At 46.1% G+C, this 22,557-nt stretch overlaps 1 protein-coding gene across 2 annotated transcripts; it reads left to right on the top strand.

Moving 5' to 3' along the window:
• Window positions 1–6,602: 6,602 nt before the first annotated feature.
• On the top strand, window positions 6,603–21,946 carry PGD (phosphogluconate dehydrogenase). 2 transcript variants are annotated; one of them, XM_082833347.1, is made up of 13 exons: window positions 6,603–6,719; window positions 7,339–7,414; window positions 8,113–8,292; window positions 10,462–10,527; window positions 11,112–11,230; window positions 12,937–13,006; window positions 15,881–16,015; window positions 17,619–17,808; window positions 20,035–20,165; window positions 20,419–20,552; window positions 20,972–21,071; window positions 21,215–21,337; window positions 21,435–21,946. In XM_082833347.1, exons 1-13 carry the CDS (start codon window positions 6,712–6,714, stop codon window positions 21,552–21,554), a joined length of 1,452 nt encoding a protein of 483 aa, XP_082689473.1. In that variant the 5' UTR covers window positions 6,603–6,711; the 3' UTR covers window positions 21,555–21,946. The 2 variants fall into 2 exon arrangements, with proteins under 2 accessions (XP_082689473.1, XP_082689474.1); XM_082833348.1 differs by lacking the exon at window positions 6,603–6,719 and adding an exon at window positions 7,116–7,134.
• The last annotated feature ends 611 nt before the right edge of the window (window positions 21,947–22,557 follow it).

Genomic DNA, 22,557 nt, shown 5'->3' with positions numbered 1-22,557 from the left:
TACTTGAAATTCCCAAGGAACTTTCATAGGCATTAGCTTATTTTGATACGGGGAGGGAAGCAGGACACACGGGAGGTGGTGCCCTGCAGATTGTTAGCCCCTGGAGGATGGCAGGCGTCTGGGGAGGCGCTGCTCTGTTTGCCCTCTTTGAAGCTACTCTGCATTTTCTGATTCTGAGTCTCTCTCATTTGCTACAAGGCTGAACTACGAAATCCAGTCTCTGAAAGAGAATGAAGATCTCTGGAATGATAAATGCATGATTAAATATAAGACACTTTATGTTTTTTCTCTTAAAAAAATTTAAGATTGTTTGAACTAGTAATTATAACATATATTATTGGGCTTACAATATACAGATTAAAAAAATACATGACAGTAATAGCAAAAAGGGACAGCGAGAAAATGGAGCTATATTGTAGTAAAGTTTCTATATTTACCAGAAATGTTCAATATTAAGCTGAAGTACATTGTAATACATTAAAGATGCATATTGTAATCCCTAGACAACCACTAAGAAAATAACTCAAGATTTAGTTAAAAAATCAACCTAGAGGGGAAAAAATCAACCTAGGGATTAAGGTAGTACACACACGTACAAATTAACACAACAGAGCAGTAAAAAGAGAACAAAGGAACAAGGAAGACATGAGACGTAGAAAACATAGCAAAATGGCACCCGTATATCCAACCATATCGACAGTATACATTACACGTGAAATAGACTGAACACCCCAATCAAAGTGCCACTACCATTGGCAAAGAAAACAAAAGGCATTCAGATTGGAAAGGAAGAAGTAAAATTGTGTTTACTCACAGATGACATGATTGCAGGTAACAAAGTCTCCAAACAGAAGATCAACATACATATATTAGGTGTTTCTGTATACCAATAATGAACAATCTGAAAATGAAATTAGGAAGGTTCTATCCACAGTGAGACAAAAGTTGCTTTGGAATACATCTAATGAAAGAAGTGCAAAGCCTATACACTCAGACTACAAAACGTTGCCGAAGCGAAGATCTAAATCAGTGGAGATGGCAGTTCTCCCCACAATCTATAGATTCAGCACCCTCCCTGTAAAACCCTAGGGGCATTTTGTGTAGAAATTAACAAACGGACTCTAAAATGTATATGGAAATGGCAAAGGACCTAGAATTAAGAATTGTTAAGGTCATAAAAAATAAGAAAAGACAATAAATTTTCCTAGATCAGAGGAAACTAAAGAGACATGATGACATAATGTTCTGGATGGAAGCAGAACAGGAGAAGTACATTAGTGGAAAAGTGGTACTTGTAATAATAAGTCTGGAGTTTAGTTAATAGCGTTAAACTAAACTCTTGGTTATGACATATACCATGGTAGTGTCAAGCTGCTAACAATAGGGGAAACTAGGTGAGGGCTATATAAGGGAACTTTCTGAACTGAGCAACTTTTCTATAAATATAAGTCTATTCTAATATTTATTTTAAGTGGACAAGCAAAAGATCTGAATGGAGGTCTCACCAAAGAAGATATGTGAGTAGCTAGTAAGCATTTGAAAATGTGTTCAACCTTGTTAGGGAAATGCAAATTAAAACCACGATGAGATACTACTTCACACCCACTAGGATGGCTGTAATCACAAAGATAGTATCAAGCGTTGGCGAGGATGTGGAGAAACTAGAACCCTTGTACACTGCTTGTGGGAAAGGGTATAGCCACTTCAAAAATAGATTAGCAGTTCTTAACAAGTTAAACATACACTTAGCATATAACCCAGCAATTTCACTCCCAAGTATCTACCCAAGAGAAATGAAAACATATGCCCACACAATGATTTGTGCATAAATGTTCAAAACAATTAATTATATTTTAATGCCCAACCTAGAACAATCCAAATAGCCAACAGATAAAAGGATAAACAAAATTATGCACAATGAAATATGACTCAGCAATAGAAAGGAATGTACTACTCATAAATACAATGGTATGGATAAGCCTCAAAAACATTATGCTAAGTGAAAGAAGCCAGACACAAAAATTACATATTATTCCATTTATTTCTAGGAATAAGCAAAACTGTGCAGACATTAAATAGATCACAGGTTTCTAGGGCTGGGGTGGGAGCAGAGATTGACTACAAACAGGCACTTTTGGCGTGTTGGAAACTTTTGGGGTGATGCAAGTATTCTAAAAAGGATTGTGGGACTTCCCTGGTGGCGCAGTGGTTGAGAGTCCGCCTGCCGATGCAGGGGACGCGGTCCGGGAGGATCCCACATGCCGCGGAGCGGCTGGGCCCGTGAGCCGTGGCTGCTGGGCCTGCGCGTCCGGAGCCTGTGCTCCGCGGCGGGAGAGGCCACAGCGGTGAGAGGCCCGCGTACCGCAAAAAAAAAAAATGATTGTGGTGATGGTTACACAGCAGTATAAATTAACTAAAAATCATCCAACTGTACACTTTTATAATGTATGAAATCGTTGGCATATAAATTATACTTCAATAAATGTTTTTTCTTTAAGTACAATACTATGAAGAAATAATACCGTTTTAAACTAGCATACCAACATAATTTATCATTCAAGCCAGAACAATTTTGAGAGTGAAAAGGATTGCTATTAAAACTATGCAAGAAGACAGGTGTGAACAAGGACTGTCCCAGACCAACTGGCTTGAATGGTGCCCCTTTTACAAAACTGTCATTGGACAGCAACAGTTAGTGGCCATCTGTTATGTGCAGAGCATGGGAAGGTGATAGAAATACACTTAGGAAGGAGATAGACATGGTCCCTGTCCTTTCGGATTGATGGCACAGTGAGGGAGATAGAAACGAAGGCAGCGACAAGCCCACTGCTGTGGGCACATCGGGGGAGGCGTCCAAGTCATCCTGGGAAAAGAGAGGAAACTGTGAGCCAGGACTGCAAGGCAGTGGGAGGTAACAAGGACAACAGCAGGCAAAACAGTGACCCAGGCCCTGTTGTGGAACCAGAAAGTAATTCAGTGTCTGTAACATAGCCTAAGGGAAGAGGACAGAGGTGAGTCCTTGTCTCACACTGTTGTGTATTGTGAAAAAAGGGACTGTGGTGCTTACATTTGAAAGCAAAATGTTTCATCTGGGCTGGAGATCTAGCAGAGAAAGGGCTGTTTCACCACTCTGGTCAAGTTGGTCACATCGGTCAGCCCTGTGGACCAAGCTCAGACTGAGCGCATGTTCCCAGACACTGTTTTGGGATCCTCTGGGGAGAAAAAAGCACTCTTAATAGGATGTGCTGGTGCCCTAAAGGGGTGTAGAACAGAGGTCATGACTATGGGGAAGAGGAGAAGACGCCTGGGATGATGTGTTTGGATCAGGAAGATAGATATTGTGAAATGCATGCACGTGTTGTCAAGTGGGAATTTTTCCAACAGCAAACAATTCAAGTAACGGACCATTTTTGCACCAGCTGAGCTTGATCTGTGGGAACTACTCAGGAGCATGGCAAGAAGCTGCAAATGTGTTCTTCTACCTCTCTCTCCCCAGAAGCTTTCACAAGGAAGCTGGGAGAAATTTTTTGTCAGTCCTGTTTTCCACTATGGTTTATGTCTCTCCTTTCTGAGTCCCTTTCATAAAAAAAGGTAGAAACTAATGTATGAGTACTAAGTACTAGACACAAGTCCCACTGGCTTCATTTAACCCTAGAGCTACCCTGTGAGATCTTTGTCATTCCTGTTTCACACATGAGGAAACTCTGAGATTCGATAACTTGCCCCAATTGCACAGTTAGAAAGAAATGGAACTGGAGCCCGCTAAGGCCAGCGTTGACACCAAAACCCATTGCTTTTCCCTCTCCAGCAAGCAGCTTCCAAGAAAAACACTCCAGATCATTTGAGAAGCCATCTGATGTGACTTCTGGGACAACGTACTATCTGGCCAGTGAGGCTGTCTCCCAATCCCAGGTTTTATTGAGAGGGACTTGGAGAGCATCCAATCCATCCCACAAGGTAGTCTAGTGTCTGTCACTATGTGACTCAGCAGGTCACGGCTCTCTGAGCCCCAATTTCCTCATCCGTAAAATATGAGTTGGGCTAGATCAGTGGCTCTCAAACCTGGTTGATGTCAGGACCCCTTTACACACTTAAAAATTATTGAGGACCCAGCTTTTGTTTATGTGAGTTATGTCTATGATTATTTACCATTTTAAAAGTTAAAACAGAAACTTTGGAATAACAGTTTCCCAAAACAAAAGGAAATGCAGTGAGATGAGTGGAATTGTTTGACAATTTTGTAAATCTCTCTAATGTCCTACAGCTTAAGACAGCTGGATTCTCTTATCTGCTACATTTGATCTGTTCCGTATCACATGTGATGTAGTCTCTGGAAAACTCCACTGTACTCTTGTGAGAGAAGGAGAATGAAGAAGGCAAATAATGTCTTACTGGTACCATGGAAATAGCTTTGTCTCCACTTCCCCTGCAGGGGCTTCCAGAGGTCCTGACCACCCCCTTTTATTAAAAAAAAAAAAATTTATTTATTTTTGGCTGCGTTGGGTCTTCGTTGCTGTGTGCGGGTTTTCTCTAGTTGCGGTGAGGGTGGGTTATTCTTCGTTGCAGTGTGCGGGCTTCTCACTGCGGTGGCTTCTGTTGTTGCGGAGCACAGGCTCTAGGTGCGCGGGCTCAGTAGTTGTGGCACACGGGTTTAGTTGCTCTGCATCATGTGGGATTTTCCAGGACCAGGGCTCGAACCCGTGTTCCCTGCATTGGCAGGTGGATTCTTAACCACTGCGCCACCAGGGAAGCCCCCTGACCACCCTTTGAGAATTGTTTCCTCCAGCACTCAGAATCACCTGGGGGGGTCCTGATAAAATGCACATCTGGCCTATCCCAGACCTGTGGTATCAGAATTCACATTTAATAAGCCTCCTTGCACACTGGAGTTTGGGGACACTGGGGTGGGAGAGCTCCAAGATTCCTGCCAGCCTGGTTCATCCAAAGCTACCGAGTGCCCTGTTTTGGTAGAGTTGGGATTAAGGCCCAGGTCTCAGTGCAGGGCTCGCGGTGGCAGTCAGCTCCTGCTCTCTGGCTTGCCTGGCTTATCAGTTCACATCTCCCTACTCACTTTCCCATTCAGGGAAGTGCTGAGGGCAGCCGGGCACCTCGCTTACAGCTTTAAAATAAATATTAGGCTTGCTTACAGCTATACATTTCTGCATGCAGCAGACGCAAGAGAAGTGAAGGACGGAACCCATGGGGCAGGGACCTCCCTTGCCCACAGGAGGAAGTTCTGTGCTAAGCTTGCCCACCCCCCCGCCCCGGGTATCTGTGCAGTGAGTCATCCACAGCTCATGAGTGTCGGGCCAGGCAATGGGAGTATAAAAAAGAAAAGAAAAACTATACCCTCAGGAGTGTAAGGTCTGGCTGGTGCAAAACAGGCAAATGTGGAAGCAACTCAAGGAAAAGAACAAATTGCATAAAGAATGTCTCTAGTGGAGAAACCCTAATGTAGAATACTTACATACTAGATAAAGTGGACTGTGACATCGCTTTTAAATTTCGGAGTAAGATTCCACAATTGCACTTAAAAAATATTGTGATTTAATTAACACACAAAAAACCCGGCTATAGTGGGACATTTGCTTACATGGAAGTTATAACAGAATCTGTTAAAACCTATGTTACAAAGTAACCTGTGCAATTGGTGTGATAGAAATAGCTTTGGCCTTGAATCAGTCACAAATGGGCCACTAACTAGCCATTAACTAGCTGCAGTGACTCTAGTAATGTAACATGTGTTGAGCACTTACTATGTGCAAGGCACTGTTAGGTGACATGAAGCATTCACAAAAGCAAAAAGCCTAAAATGCACTGGAGGAGCTAAGCCTTGTTCACAAACATCTGCACTGGAGGCGGCAGGGTTCAGGGCTGAGAGTTAAGATGCCTCGTGCACTGTGGACCGTGCACGTGGGAGATGCGTATTTAATGCCCTGGACCGCCATTCACCAGCACGTCGCCTCTGGTTCCTCAGCTGTACGGGAAGGGGTTCAGTGACACGACCTTCAAAGCCGGGCCCCATCGCCCCCAGCAAGGACATTCCCCGCCTGCTCTCTCTGCGCCTGTTTCTCCACCTGGAAAAAGGTGTCCCACACAAGGTCGTGGTGAGGAGCAACATTTCCTGGCACCCATCACACGTGACCACGGACAAGAATACACCTCGGACCCTGCCCGGCTGGGTCAATTTCACGCGTCAACCCCAGAGTGCACCGCAGCGACGGGAGGAAAGAGTGATGGACCCTTGGACAACAGGCGGTCAAGTGCCCGCTACATTAGAAAGCGCGGCCCGACGTGAGCCACCACCCTTCCGCACCGAGCCGCGGAGCACAGCCCAGGCCCTACGCGTCCTTTGCCCCGAGCCAGAGCGCGGCCCCCGCCGCCTTTCCCCTCGTCCCGCGCCTGCGCCACGCCCCCGCGCTCTCTGGGGAGATGGCATCGATGTGCTCGGCGCTCTCCTGAGCCAGCCCTAGGGGTGGGCGGGCCCATTTGCCTCAGGTGGTCTAACAGGCGCCGGGGCGGACCAATGGCGTGGCCGCGTGGCTCCGCCCCTTCCTTGCGATTGGCCGGCGCTGGAAAGCCGCGGCCTGGGCCTCGGGAGGCGAGCCGGAGAGGAATTCAGTCCCGGTTGTCCGCGCTGCGGCTCGCTGTTCGCCGGCTCTCCTCGGTCCGGCCTGCTCTGCCGCCGCCGCCGCCGCCGCCGCCGCCGCCATGGCCCAGTGAGTGGCCGCCCCCGGGCGGCCGGGGAACTTTCCGAGGGCCGACGCGGAGGCCGGAGTCGCCCCAGACGTCGCCTCGCCCCGGGGGTCTTCTGAGCCCGGCCTCGTGGCGCCTGGAGCCCCGGCCCTCCAGGGAGCCGCCAGACCCCGAGCCAGCCCCGCGGCCTCGCCTTTTCTCGGACCCAGCCCCTCTGCCCCTCGCGGCGGCGCAGGCGGATCTGGTTCCTAGGAAGGGCGCGAGGGGAGGGGACAGGCGTGGCCGCGGGAAGCCCGGGCTGCTGGACGGTCCGGCTGTGGGAGACGGGAGGCCTGGAACGAGTCGTCAGCAGCTCGGATAGAGCGCAGAAGAGGCTTAGTGCCGTGGACCCCCTCCTGCGGGCCCCCTCTTGGTTGGCCCAGGAGAACATGAGGACCCGTTAAGTGGCAGAGCGGGGTGGCCCGCCTCGAGTTTCACGGAAGGCTGCAAGCCCGGGGTCTAAAGTGCAAAAGGGAGGAGGGGGTTAGAGGAAAGTTAAGACGTGTTATCAATCACAGCAAAAGCTAGAAAGCTCAGGGTCCCTGACTTGGAATGAATTAAGTGAAGCTGACGGTTTCTTTTGTTCCTTTCCCCGTCTTTTAGAGCGGATATTGCGCTGATTGGACTGGCTGTCATGGGCCAGAACTTAATTTTGAACATGAACGACCACGGCTTTGTGGTAAGTTAGGAGGGGCACACTCTTCCCTTACGGGTTCTTGTTGCCTTAGTCTGAGTGCTGGTGACCGTTCTGATTCCGAAGAACCCATATAACGTGGAACATGGTTCTCTTTATATGTGCCCTGTTGCTGCTTAGGACATTTTTGCAAGAGATCGAGAAGCACCACTTTGCATGTGGGTGTGGGAGGGGCAGCTCCACAGCTCTCTGAGGAAGGAGAGTCCTGCTAAATGTATCTGCAGGTTCTGTCAGTTCTGCAGCCTTGAATAAACCTGTCGGTATCCTAAGAAGGAGAAGTCCCGCTGGGAGTATAGATTTCTGACTTTATTGCCTAATGGGATCTGGTGAAACGTTCGGGTGTGAATACTAAACTGGCTTAGATACAGGATTATCAGTGACAGAAGATAACAGTCTGGAACTAGCTTGTTCCCAGATTTGAGTCCTAACCAAATAGCGACAGACTCTTATCCAGCCTGATAAGTTTTGAGCAGGTGACATTTGCCTATATTCAGTTCTTTGCCTTTTCATCCCATTAAAATTAACTTTATGGTGATCAGTCAGCACTTGAGTGGGGAAAAGGTAGAATCAGGGTCCTACCTCCCCAAAACCTTGGGCTGCATAGACATTCCATTGTCACTTGGTCCTCAGTCTGAAGGTCTTGTATGTCCCAGATCTCCTGATCAGGCCTTTTGTCCTTCTAGGTCTGTGCTTTTAATAGGACAGTCTCCAAAGTTGACGAGTTCTTGGCCAATGAGGCGAAGGGCACCAAGGTGGTTGGTGCTCACTCCTTGGAGGAGATGGTCTCCAAGCTGAAGAAGCCTCGGCGGATCATTCTGCTTGTGAAGGCTGGTCAGGCCGTCGATGATTTCATTGAAAAACTGGTGAGGCCAGCTCTCTCCCCGCTGCTACTCGTGTGACAGAACATCTCTCGTTCCCTTCCTTTAGCTATTTCACTTCTTCTTTTTTTTTTTGGCCGCGTCAGGTCTCTCCCATTCTGGCGCGCAGGCTATAGAGCGTGCAGGCTTAGTTGCCTCGCAGTATGTGGGATCTTAGCTCTCCGACCAGGGATCGAACCCACATCCCCTGCATTGGAAGGCGGATTCTTAACCACTGGATCCCCAGAGGAGTCCCTCACTTCTTTTTGCTTAAGAAATTTTGTCCCTTTTCAATTTTTGGGTATGATCTGCTCAGTTCTGACAAAATGTTGCTTAAAAGTCTCAGTGTTGGTTAACTTGACTGGCACCAATTAAGTAAAAACATACCCTCAAGTGGTAGTAATTGTTAGTATATAAAATTCTGAGGACAGCAAGAGACACGTCCATGAATTCATTATCAACCAGAATAGAAACAGTAGTAATCTCAGTGAGCTCTATCTTTGATAGTCAAAAAAAAAAAACTTATAGTTTTGATTGTGTATTATGAATGTTTAGTGCTAGTCACTGCTAAACCTTACTGTCCAAATTTAGAAATAGATTTCATTTTTCTCAGTATTCCTATAAAGCAACAATTCTCAAATTGTTGTATCATTTAATATAAATGACAAGAGATCTCCCTAGGGAGTCCTAGCAAATGTATCTTTTTTTGGAAGAAGAAAGTAGGCACCTGGGTGGTGCTGGCCGTGCTGTGGTAGGTGGCTGCCTCTGTGCAGTTCTGGTCCCTGATCATCAGCTGAGGGGGCGTTTGTGTCACAGAGGTGCTGATCTTGGTTCTTTGACACATTGTATTCTGACCCCTTATTTAGGCTTTCTACCACCTCAGGGCCAGGGGATAGTGGACCCATTTGTTCGTGGTCACCGCCATCTGTACTCTCCCCAGCTTGTTCTCACCGGAGGCCTGATGGCCACTCCTCCACTGGGGTGTCTGTGGGAGAGGAGGGGCCGAAGGGACAGCTGCCTTTTCCCCAGGGAGCGTGCCCGGCACCTCCTGGTCAAAGCGCTGTTGCTGTAAGCTTCTGGGGGGACGCCTCTAGGGCCCCTTTCCTCAACATACCTCTGGGGGAAGATCACACTGTATTAACCAGGAGGATTGCCCTCACCATCAGTAAACGGAAACAACCTCATTGCCAGTGCCCTGCAAAGACATTTTTCATCTTCACCAAGAACTTTATTGAACAACGTATTCATTAATCGAAAGAACTTTTTGGCCAACCCCATCGATACTGAAAAATAGTTCTACAGTATCAGCTCTGAAAAAACCAAGGCATTAGCCATTTGGAAGAAATGTTTTGTTGTGAGAAGTGTTGTAACAATAAACAAAGGAAAGGGATGAACATTCCTTTCCCAGAGGAGTAATGTTACCAGTGGGGTTGTTTCTACAGGGAGAGGAATTTGTAACCAGTATGCTACCGTTAAAAAAAAAGAAAAAAAAAAGACCTAGAAAGGAAGAACGTTGTGATAAAGGACACACCAGACTTTGTGTAGTAAGATGCCAAGCTGCCTATGGTCAGCTACAGACAGAATGGACTGAAAAATGGTAGAGTACTCTTCAGCATAGGACAGTATTAAGTAATGTTACCTGGAGCCTTGTTGGGGGAGACTGAATAATGAATACAGTAATAAAGCCAGCCTGACTGGTGTGGCATAGGAAGATACTCTTGTTCAAGGCTTGGTCTCTTGCTGCCATCTCCAAGTGGTGGTGATCAAATTGTTTATTCATACACAAAACCATTTGATATTTACTGGACCCGTACTCTGTTCTAGGCAGAGATTTTATAGGTCTTTTAGAGCTAATCCAATCTGGGAATAAGTATCAGGCAGGTGGTACACATTGGAAACACAAAACTTTCCAAGTAGGTTTTGTTCGTTGTAAAAATCTTAGTTAAAAAGGATTATTTCGGTTGTGGAGAGTTCTGACTGGGTTTGCTAGCCCTGAGCTTTTAAATAGGGTCTAGCTCTAGCCCCAGAGAGGATTGTTGAAGATTAAATAATATATGTATACTTTTCAGACAGGGTTTATTTGGGATAAATTCTTGTTTGCTTTAATTGGTCAAGGTATGTTTATTTTTGTCTTTTATTTTTTTGGTCCGCCTTAATGCTGGTGTCTGGTTACAGGTACCCTTGTTGGACACTGGTGACATCATCATCGATGGAGGAAATTCTGAATATAGGGATACCACGGTAAGCATTTTTCAGTCCACATTCTTCCAGGTTCTGAGAACATTCTAGAAAAAAGTACCAGCATTGCACATGTGACAGAAGAGTAGACGTCTTTCTGTGGTGCTCTTTTGGGATTGGCCATTAAGACATACCTGATGGATGAGATTCTCATTAGTCACACACGTAACTGAAAAGAATGACTGCTGCTTAGATACGGCAGGCTGGGCGTTTATGCTTAATCTTCCCTTCCTGTCCAGCCACTCCGTGATACATCAGTGTGCAATGTGGGTGAGCACCACTGTGCTGATGGTCTCGTGTACAAGGTCATTTCCTGTAAAATGAGAATGTATGTTTAGCTTTATTATTTCCCTTTGAGGACAGGGTAGCCATATTAAACTTCCATGGATTTTTTTTTTTAATTCCCAAACAGAGGGGATTAGTAAATCAGAAGGGGGATTAACTTTCCTGAATGACCAGGTTATTAGTGGATCCTTGGGTCATTTAAGTCAAATGTGGGATCTCCATACCTGTCTTGTACCTCTTCTCATTCAGTGGGAGAAACTGATTTTAGGGAAGCATGACGAAATTCTTTTTCTCTTATGTAGAGACGGTGTCGAGACCTCAAGGCCAAGGGAATCTTGTTTGTGGGGAGTGGAGTTAGTGGTGGAGAGGATGGGGCCCGGTATGGCCCATCACTTATGCCAGGAGGAAACAAAGAGGCTTGGTGAGTACCAAAGGCACCACCCTTGCGTCAACACAGGGACGCAAGGTGAGAGAACGGGTGAGCTGTGAGCAGTTCTGCCACCCGATCTCCTCTGTGCAGTCTGAGTGTTGGAGATGGGAGATGCTGGAAATATTTCTTTTATGTATACATGTTTTTGCTTTGACATAACGCGTGTGCCTGTTCCTCCTTTCCTTTTTTCTTCTGTTATTTCCTCTAGTACCAATAATGGAAGTTCTAAATAGGCTTCAAGGGTTCAGAGGCTTTAATGAGGCAGCTCAGATAATGTCCTGTGCACTGTCTGGACTTAGGAGTAAGGTCTGCCTCTTCAACTCATATATGGTGTATTTAATCATTGTGAGTAATGGCAAAGTCAGACAGGGCCTCTTTCGTCCAGGGAATGAGGTGGAAAATTTTTATTTGACTGGGGAAAAAACGAATTTTACACTGCTCACTGTGTTGTGTATAAGAGGAAGGGTTGGCCGCAGAAGGGGGGATGCTTTGGTGATGATGTAGCATGAGGGCTGTATAAAGCATAGGCTGTGGGTGATGAGCGGGATAGAGGATTAAAATGAAAAGATGCAAGTAATTAATTATACATAATGTAGACTGCAGGAAACACCGCTGTTGAGACTGCAGGAAGAGAGAAAGCCAGATAGAGGATGATAGAGAGATGGAGCAGAAGAGAAAGAAATAGAAAAGGAAGGATCCTTGTGAGGGAGACGTGGGAAGGCAACGCGCTTTTCCGAGTGAGTTTGGTTTCCGAATATTCTAGACTTATATTAGGCATTAAAGTAAGGAGTGATCAAACCTAATCCCCAAAGGTGAGGGGTTGACTGGGGAAGATTAGTCTTTTAATTACCTCCCTAATGATTAAGTCTGGGGATTCTCTTCAGTATGTTAAAGTCTAGAAATAAAGGCCTTCCTGCTTCTCAAAAACTTTAAAATATTTATTTTGGGGTACTGCTAAGTGGGCTGTTACAAATGCAGACAATACACATGAAGAAGTCTGCTATACAGAGGTGCTCTAGTTCTCATTAATACATTTTCTCACACTGACCTGTTAGAAGCAGAAATGGTACTTTTACCTGAAACAATCAAAGTTCAGGGAAGCTCTAAAAGCTTAAGATGTAGTTACCCCAGCCCCCTCCTCCTGAGCGTTCACTTTGCAGCCCTGTCAAGTTTTGTGTCTTTACCAAAACCCTTTTGTGAAGAAGGCTTTATTGGTCAAAAGTGAGGAGAACAGTAGGGAACAGCGTCAGGAGTTACTCTGTGTGCCTAGGGGAGGCGGGGAAGGAATGAACAACAGTTGCTTTTTCTCTGGATGATAAGGAATGTAGCTCTTGGAAACGTTGCATGGTTCTTTCTGTCCAGAATCCTGCTGTGCTTGATAACATACATCCAGACTGATAGAAGCAATCGCTACAGGAACGGCTTGGAATCACAGCTGCTTCTGATAGTGCGATAGAAATGTCTTCCGGGGCTTTGCTGACCCTCTCACCCAGCCTTTTTGTCTCCTGTCTCAAATCAGATAGTCCGCAGCCTCTGACTGATTTACCTTGAGGACTTAGCTTATTCATTACTTTTTTGTGGGCATTTCCACCGACCGCTAGAAAGGAAGCAATTGGGGGGCGGGGGGGAGTCCTTGAGAATTTCGTGGAGACCCAGGCCCCTTGTCAGCAGCTGAACCACCCACTTCCTTCCTACAGGCCCCACATCAAGGCCATCTTCCAGGGCATCGCCGCAAAAGTGGGGACTGGAGAACCCTGCTGTGACTGGGTACGTTGTGGGCCCCCCTGAAGCCACTTGGCGCCACGGGCACTGACATGACCAGGGGCAGAGCAAGGATCACCATGGTCCCAGCGGTTTGCTTTGTGACATAAGCTCCTCAATGTTTACGTCGCTAGCACAGACAATGCCGAAAATGCATCAGTTGTACATGTCCTTGTATCTTAACTGGAGGTTGATATTAAAAGCAGCCCTTGTCAATTCATCTAAAATATGGATTCCTTAAAAAAGGAACAGGAAGGGCTTCCCTGGTGGTGCAGTGGTTGAGAGTCCGCCTGCCGATTCAGGGGATGCAGGTTCCTGCCCCGGTCTGGGAAGATCCCACGTGTCGCGGAGCGGCTGGGCCTGTGAGCCATGGCCACTGAGCCTGCGCGTCCGGAGCCTGTGCTCCGCAACGGGAGAGGCCACAACAGTGAGAGTCCCGCGTACCACAAAAAAAAAAAAAAAAAAAGAAAAAGAGGAACAGGAAGGATGAGGTGAAGTAAGATTTTCTTCGTCATGTTACTTCATGGCTAAAGAGAGGATGTCAAGGGAGTTGCCTGGTGGTCCAGTGGTTAGGACTCTGCACTCTCACCGCCGTGGCCTGGGTTCAATCCCTGCTTGAGGAACTAAGATCCCGCAAGCCGCATGGCGTGGCCAAAAATACTCAAAAAGAACAAGAAAGAAAGAATGTCAAGGGGGTAGGGGAGGAAAAGAAAAGAGAGAGAGAGAATGTCAGAATCAAAAGTGGAATTTGCTCCCTGGGGTAGGTATTCTGTGCTTAGAACAGAGTAAGCTGCAGCTCTTTGCCCTCACTGAGTGCGAAGGAGGCCGAGGCAAATTCTTTCCCTCCGTATATTTTATGTTGCTGGTAAAATAAATTTTATCCCTTGTTACAGCCTTAGTCCATCCCATGGATGGAAAAAAAAACACTAGGCAGGGGAGACCTGAGTTGTCTTTCTGGCTCTCCATTGACTAGCAGTGTGACATTAGGCAAGTCATTTTCTTCCATGGGCTTCAGTTTTCTCACCTGTCAAATATGGGGGTTGGACTGGATGACCTCCAAGTTCTCTTTAGCTCCTGATCCCCTTGAATTTTACTCTACGTGCCATTTTTATGATGTTAGTTTTGCTTTATATGAGATAAAAGGTAGAGAAGAAATGAGGACTTGGGCCCATGGGGGATGAGGGGAGTCCTCCCCCCAGGCCTCACAGTGCCTGGTGACTAAGCCGCTCCTTACATTTTAACCAGTGGTCACTGAGTTCAGTCAGAACCTGCTTAGCGCTGAGAGACACTGGTTCTGTGATTTAGAAGACCGAGTAATTTTCTCACTAGTGTGAAGGATTGGGAAGGGAGCTTTTGTTCCTTAACAATACACTGCTGCAGTAAAAAAAAAAAAAAAAAAGTACAGTGACAGTAACTTCTTTTTAGATACATTTAGGACATAAATCATGAGGAAATTAACAGTACTTGCCTGCGTATCTTGATCAACTCCTGTTGACTTCCTATAACCCCAAGCCTTACTTTTAGGTTACTGAAAAGAAAAAACTGGTATAGATACTAAAAGCAGGCACCCTTAGCTCAGTTTTGAAGTTACAGGAAGGAAGGGGTGAAGCAAGGTATTATTGGCCATGTTACTTCATGGCCAAAGAAAGTGTCAAAATCAGAAAGGGGGGACTTCCTTGGTGGCACGGTGGTTAGGAGTCTGCCTGCCAATGCAGGGGACATGGGTTCGAGCCCTGGCCCGGGAAGATCCCACATGGCGCAGAGCAGCTAAGCCTGTGTGCCACAGCTACTGAGCCTGCGCTCTAGAGCTCGCGAGCCACAACTACTGAAGCCCGCGCGCCTAGAGCCCATGCTCCGCAGCAAGAGAAGCCACCGCAATGAGAAGCCCGTGCACCACAACGAAGAGTAGCTCCCGCTCACCGCAACTAGAGAAAGCCCGCGCACAGCAACGAGGAGTCAACACAGCCAAAATAAATTAAAAAAAAAAAAATCAGAAAGGGTAGGACAGCAATGGAAACATAGATAGAGGAAGTCTCTATGTCAGGGTGGCAGTGTGACAGCATCCACCCCAGCGGTGCTGCCAGCACTGGTCCACCGGCAGGCATATCCCTGTCATGGTGACGGGAGTGTCTGACTGCAGAACCCTCCTTGTTCTGACTCCTTGCCCTCCAACCAGTTTTCAGATAATCTGGCTTCCCAAGTAGCTTGTCCACAGGGACAGGATGTGTTGATCAGACTAACGCTTGTAACCATTAAGATACATAGTTAAATTTCTCATCATAAATTTACAGACTGGTATTCTGATTTTATACATCTTGCCAGCTTTATTAGAAATCAGTACCTTGTCAGTTGTGGGACCCTGGCAAGAACACATTTCTGGGCTTACAAGGGCAGACCTTGCATCTGAGGTCATTTTATCTCTCGGTGGCCATTACAACTATAGTACATTTATATATTGTTTAAAGTACAAGTGACTTAATTAGCTTCTTTTCACCTGCGGTTGCTAGAAAAATAACCAGGGAAAAGAAGACTCCTTTTACTTGTGGGAGGGGGCTGGGGAGTGGGGAGTTACTTTTAATAACAATGAGAAAGAATGGAAAATGTAGGCTAAAGACCTGTGGGTACTTCACAGTGAATTTGGGGATTTTGAAAAACCTTTAAAGGAATGAATTTGGAGTTAGTTTACAATAGCATCGTGCTGGATTGAAGCTTGTGTTGAGTTGTTATATGATGATTCTTCTTTTGAAAATACTGTAAATATTTGTTCGTATTTGTTATTTTTTTGTATGGGGAGGGAGCCTTGCCAAAGAACTGGATGTGGACTTCTCTGGTGTATTTCCTGGCTCCCTGAAGGCCTCTTGGCGCTTGTGGCTCTAACAGGTGGGGGACGAGGGGGCAGGACACTTTGTGAAGATGGTGCACAACGGGATAGAGTACGGAGACATGCAGCTCATCTGCGAGGCCTACCACCTGATGAAAGACGTCCTGGGCATGGAGCACAAGGAGATGGCAAAGGTGAGGCCTGGGCCCTGGGCGGGGGAAGCGCTGCTCAGGTGAGAAGGCTTTGCTGGTGACAATAAGTCCTTCCTCATTCTTTTTCCCTTGGTCATTCTGGTGGCCTGGATGGACTCAGCCTAATCTAAGGGAAGCTCTCAGTAACAGGACCATAAAATCTGATAGCCAGTCACTAAGCCAGAAGTTCCCAGAGACTCTTGGTGTAATCCTCTCTCCCACTCAGGGACCCTGACTATGTCAGGCCTGTGTCACTTAATTGCCTGGTCTCGTTTGATCCTCCGTTGGTCCCATGTGGGAGGTGCAGCAGAAGCTCGCTTTTCTGATCCAGGTGGGACTGGCTGTTAGACAGCTATTCAAAAAAAGGTAGTCAAAGTTGGGAAACATAAGCATTTCCCCCAACATGTTATTATGAAAATGTTCAAACATACAACAAAATTGAAAGAATTGGACAGTGATCAGTTACATACACACAACCTAGATTCTACCATTAACATTTTACTCTGCTTACTTTGTCGAATATCGTCCATTCGTCTATTAGTTTTATCTTTTTTAAAAAATACACTTCAAAGTAAACTGCAGACATTTGTACTGTTTTCTGTAAATACTTCAGCATCATTAACTAGGCAAACATTTATTTTAACTGAAAATATAGGAAGGTACGTTCAATCACCCATCATTTCATGGAGAGCCAGGTCCTTCTTTTAAGTGTGGCTCTGCTGATTAGCATTCTAATCAACTTTCTTATCATCTAGAGTTTGTAGTTTCAGTTATTTCAAGTGGAACATGATTTAAAGACACTTTCGAGGCACACAGTGCAGAATCCTTCCAGATTTTTTACATTCTTTTCCCTCCTAATTTTAAAATTTGTGTTGGGAATTCCCTGGTGGTCCAGTGGTTAGGACTCTGCACTCTCACTGCCAAGGGCCTGGGTTCAACCCCTGGTTGGGGAACTAAGATCCCACAAACCATGCGGTGTGGCCAAAAAAAAAAAAATTGCATCATCCCCACTTATTTTGTTTCACTAACTTGCCTTTATTGTTCTTTCCAAAACAGTTTGACTTAGTTTTCATAGAAACATTGCTTTTCTTTTTGTGTTCATATTTAATTGGTTTATATAATATGAGTGCCGGGCACTGTTGTATGTTGGGGATATATTAGTGGAAGAAACAAAGTCCCTGCCCTCATGGACCTTGGAAAGATAGACAGTAATGACTGAATATATAAAACCTGTTCGTGATCACTATTATAAAGAAAAGTAAACGGGAGGAAGAGGCTGCTCTAGATCGGGTGATCAAGGAACGTGACTGTACGAAAACCCAAGCGAGGTGAGGGGACACCTGGCTCTGAGGAAAGCACTGGCCTGGAGACCAGAAAATCAGCATGAACAGGTTGAAATCAGAAGCAGCTGACTGTTGGTTAGCATAAAACTCAGCTGGTGGCAGGAGTGTTCGGGTGTCCTGCAGAGGAGCCTGGTAGCCTCGGGTTGAGCAGGCTGTGAGCATTGGTCAGTATTTACATGGGAAAGGGATGAATCAGCTGAGGGAGCGTCTCCGGTATAATCCTAGGTTCTCCCACATTGTTTTCTTTCACATCCTGCGCACAGGCCTTTGAGGAATGGAATAAGACAGAGCTGGACTCATTCCTGATTGAGATCACAGCCAGTATTCTCAGGTTCCAAGATACTGATGGCGAACACCTGCTGCCAAAGATCAGGGACAGCGCGGGGCAGAAGGGCACCGGGAAGTGGACCGCCATCTCTGCCCTGGAGTACGGCGTCCCCGTCACCCTCATCGGTAACACTCAGCTTTGGATTGAACCTTTTCATCTCACTGTTTTGACCCTGGTGTCTTTCTGGCAACTAAGAGTTACCAGATCTCTCAGAGAATCTGTTCAACCCTAGTCGGCTTTCCGAGTGTGGTCTGCTCTTTCTGCCCTTGAATAAGTTGACGGTGTGAGAGAGGCTGAAGCTGCTTTTGAATCTCTTCTTTATAATCCTTCTGTCAAGCATGTGAGCTTTGAGATAAATTCAAAAGTTACTACCTGTCTTAGCCAGTTTGACTTTGGGGATCGTTTTAACATTAGTGATTAAATTATAGTCAATGACCTAAGATCTTTCTAATAGGGAAGCTAACTGTAATGGAATTTTTCATACAGAAGTTCACAGAATAATAAAAGTTTATGTACTCAACATTTATTACTATTTTGCTGAGGTTTTTTCCTCAGATATCTGAGGAATAAAATATTACCTAAGCATTTCCAGTCCTTTAATATTCTTTTCCTAAGTTCCTTCCCCTTTTTCTTTTAGAAGAAAACTACTGTCCTGAAGTGAGTGTATATCCTTCCCGTCCATGTTTTTTATCTTGTCTTAATGAGCTAAGCATCGAACTCAAAAAGTTGTAGAGAGAAGGAAATAATAAAAAGCAGAAATAAAACAAAAATAATAAGGGGATTAACAAAACTACGTGATGGTTCTTTAAGAATAAAATAGATACATTCTGTCAAGATTGGAAAAGGAGAATGGAGGCTCCTGGTCTGCTTAATGAAGGCTGATCTTTGCTCCTGGCAGAATGGTTCCCCCTGCAGTAATAAAACAAGTTTTCCTGTTGACTCTTCCAGACATAGGTTGCCTTTCCCTCTCTAGTTTCCTCCTGCCTTTGGTTTCCTGTTAATTATGCCTGACTGTGTTTACAGTGGACTGGGTAGTTGCAGGCACAGTAAGGAGGGAAGCAGTTTGCTTAGTCCAGCTCTACAGAGAAGGAAGTTGACTGCTTTTTAGCTAATCTGAGCGCTACCCTGGGTGGGGGCCCAAGGGGACAGTAACTGGGAGCAGTTTATTCATCACTGCCTCAAAAAGAATCCTACTCTCTTGTTTCGGAGACTTTGTACCCTACCTTCCAGCTGATGGTAGTCAGGCTTCCTCCCTGGCTGCGTGCCATTCTTGTTTGTTGAACTGACGGGGAAATGAGTCTTCCAGCTAATCTTTAGGTAACCCCCGGAGGGTTACGCCACACTTGCCTCTTCCTGCTTTTTGTCTTCTGAAGCTTCCGCCTAAGAATGCTAAGTCATCCTGTGTGTGCACTGCAGGCGCCCAGAGAGCCGGGCAAGGACAAGGACAGGGAGACACCTGCTCTCAAGTTTATGGCCAGAACCCTTTCCTCAGAAATAAAGTCCTCTGTTAGTTCCCAAAGGTTTTACTTCATTCTGTCTGTTGGGGGAAAAAATGGTTAATTTATTCTAATTATATAAAGTGTCAACTGGGCAAGCATGTATAAGTGATAAGTTTTAAGATACTAATATCTTAATATTAAAATACCATATTGGGGACTTCCCTGGCGGTCCAGTGGTTAGGAATCCGCCTTCCAGTACAGAGATGAGGGTCCAAGCCCTGGTCGGGGAACTAAGATCCCACATGCTGCACAGCACAGCCCCCACCCCCCAAAAATATTGAAATATTTTTTATTCAAATGAAGTAAAATTGTGAAACTGTAATGGTGACCATGGACATAGCAAAAACTAAACTGTAAGAATTAGAAAATGGAGTTTTTTGAAGGGAGAAGTCTCAGTGTACTCGTTTCAAAGTGATGAGTATTAGTGCTTCAAAAGAAAAGAAATGAAGTCTTTGGTGACCGTTTATAAATTAAAGTCCTCGCAAATGGAACTGAAATTTTACTGGAGGACCAACACGGAGGAATTCTTAATGATAGTGGTTTTGCTCTTCGTTTTTTCCCCTTAAAATTCCCCTTTGAAGTTCATGGTGATCTTTGAGGTTGAATACGTGTATTTATGTTGGAGACTGACTTGGAGTTTTCATTTTCAAATTAACCGTTAGAGCTTCTTATGAAAGTTCTTTCTGATGCAGGTTAGCTTTGCGGCCGAAGGTTGAGACTTTGCGCTCGTGGTAAAACTGGAAATCGTGCTGCATTGCTCTCTTCCCTCATCTTCTCTGGCTCGTGTGCGCTCCTCCTCGGGTTCTGCCTGTGAGTTGTGGTGACTTGTTATCTCCCCCTCCCCCCACGTAGGAGAAGCGGTCTTTGCTCGATGCTTATCGTCTCTGAAGGACGAGAGGATTCAAGCCAGCCAAAAGCTGAAGGGGCCTCAAAAGGTCCAGTTCGAAGGAGATAAGAAATCATTCCTGGAGGACATTCGAAAGGTGGGGTGCCGCCCCGCAGTGGCAGCGGGATGGGACTGGCGGGGAGAACACCCCGAGGCCACGGGGAGGACGTGGGGTCTGTCCAGCCTTGCCCGTTGATCTGATATGCAGCCTTTCCTAAACCGTGTCCTCGTTAGAGCTGCACTGCGGTGGCGGGGGAGGGGGGGTGTGTGGCGGGCGGGGCGGGGCGGGGCGGGGATTAGGCAGCCGTGGGCCAGCCGCAGTTCTGATGAGTCTTTGTGCCCTCCTTTAGGCCCTCTATGCTTCCAAGATCATCTCTTATGCTCAGGGCTTTATGCTGCTAAGACAGGCAGCCACTGAATTTGGCTGGACCCTCAACTATGGTGGCATTGCCCTGATGTGGAGGGGGGGCTGCATCATCAGGAGGTGAGTGGTCGGGGGACCTGCCACCTGCCGTGCGGGAGCGCTGTGGTCTTAGGGCGCTCTCGGGGACGGTTTCCCTGGAACTGGTACAGTGAGTCCTCTCGCTGGGACGCTGGCAACCAGGCAGGTTTAGGTGTCACATCTCACTTTCTTCCTGCACGTCAGTTATTCTAACTCGAGTGTCCATCCTTCCCCGTCTAAAGTAGTTCTGTGAGCATGGTTGTGCCCTTGGCCCTCACCTCTTGGGACCTGGGCTGTCTGTATTCACGGCACGTACAGCGAGCTGGTGGGGATGGGGGGACAGGTGCCTTCGTACCTCGCGAGGGTATCTGTCAGCTTCCAACTTACCTCCCCTGCTTTCTGCCAGGTGTTCAGCCCGCTAGTTAAGATTCATTGATTTTTTTCCCTCTTGATTATTTCAGTGTATTCCTAGGAAAGATAAAAGATGCATTTGATCGAAACCCAGGACTTCAGAACCTACTACTAGATGACTTCTTTAAGTCAGCTGTGGAAAACTGCCAGGTATGTAGCCCAGAGCTGGGTAGTACGGGAATTCTGTCTTAGTGAGTTTTGCTCTGGGGGGTCTGCTTTTTCATTTATGCATGAAAATCTGTTGTCTTTTCTTTGAGCTAATCACTAGTCTTTGGCTTTACGTTTTTGCTCAGGACTCCTGGCGGCGGGCAGTCAGTACTGGTGTCCAGACAGGCATTCCCATGCCCTGCTTCACCACTGCTCTTTCCTTCTACGATGGATACAGACACAAGATGCTGCCAGCCAACCTAATCCAGGTGAGCTTTTGGAGTAGGCGATGAACATGAACCTGGGTGGTACCTCGGGTCATGTGCCTGCGTCTGTCCTATAACCAACCCATTTCTTGTTTTCTAGGCTCAGCGCGATTACTTTGGGGCTCACACCTATGAACTCTTGAACAAGCCAGGACAGTTTATCCACACCAACTGGACAGGCCACGGTGGCAGCGTGTCCTCGTCTTCATACAATGCCTGATGAGATTCTGTTAAACGCGCCACGACTCCACAGACCGGTACATTCCACTTGCCACACAGCACTGCTTACATGGCCCTTTGCCCTACTTTCTTCTCAGATCTTTGAAAATAAAGTGTCGTAAGAGACTCCTCTGAAGAGTCAACCCGAGTTTATTCGTAAAGTAGATCTGTGAGAACCATCGCATCCTCTGCCCTCGCCTCTTGGGATGGAGCAGAAATTGAGCGTGTGCGCGACCTCGAGAGCCAGCTCCCTGAGGCGGTGTTTCCCGCGTGTCCCCCGTGGGTTAGGGAGACAGAGCTCTTCTCACATAGGTGGGAAAGGTTTTTGTGGAATTTGATCAAACTGGAGCCTTTGTATCATGCAGCTGAATTCCCTTTTGCCTTTATTTAATAAAAATTTTAAAAAAAAGAAAAAAATCATATTTATGCTTCTTCTCCAGATTCTTAAATATTCTCACCTTATCCACACTGAGCCATATCCTCATTGGTAGAACGATGTGCACCCGGTTTCATTACATTTGAATTAGTTTATCTCCTTCCTTTATTTAGCCTTCTTAAATATTTTCCTCTTTGTTTTCTTTAAAAAAAAAAAAAAAGGAAAGAAAGAAAAGACCTCAATAATAGTACCAGGAACAGCAAAGTTAGGTAATGATTAACTCTGGAGGGAAGGGTGAGGAGAGGTAGTCAAGGGGTGGGTGTACAGGCTTATGACTTTGGGCAAATTATTTAATCTATCTGGCCTCAGTCTTCTCGTTTGTAAAATGGGGATAATCATCGTACCTGCCTCCTTAAGGTTATTTTGAAGATTCACCTAGTAAAAACAGACCGACACTTGACACATAATAAGCACCTACTTAAGTGGTAATTATTATTATTACCACTTCAGGTGTGCCTGTCCCTGAAGCAGTGGCATTTCTGAGAGTTAGAAACCAAATGTTACTTCTCAGCACTCACTGGTGAATTCACTTTGGAAACCGGCCCTCAAAAAGTTCCTGGCAGGGCTC

This window comes from Leucopleurus acutus (assembly GCF_964270905.1).
Source record: "Leucopleurus acutus genome assembly, chromosome: 2".
Taxonomy (NCBI): Eukaryota; Metazoa; Chordata; class Mammalia; order Artiodactyla; family Delphinidae; genus Leucopleurus; species Leucopleurus acutus.
The sequence above is the reverse complement of the archived record's forward strand: the minus strand, read 5'-3'. Positions and strand labels throughout refer to the sequence as shown.

Coding starts and splice junctions, on each gene's coding strand:
- PGD (XM_082833347.1), top strand. Junction 8,293..10,461: donor ATGATTTCATTGAAAAACTG/GTGAGGCCAGCT, acceptor GTCTGGTTACAG/GTACCCTTGTTGGACACTGG. Junction 11,231..12,936: donor GGAGGAAACAAAGAGGCTTG/GTGAGTACCAAA, acceptor TCCTTCCTACAG/GCCCCACATCAAGGCCATCT.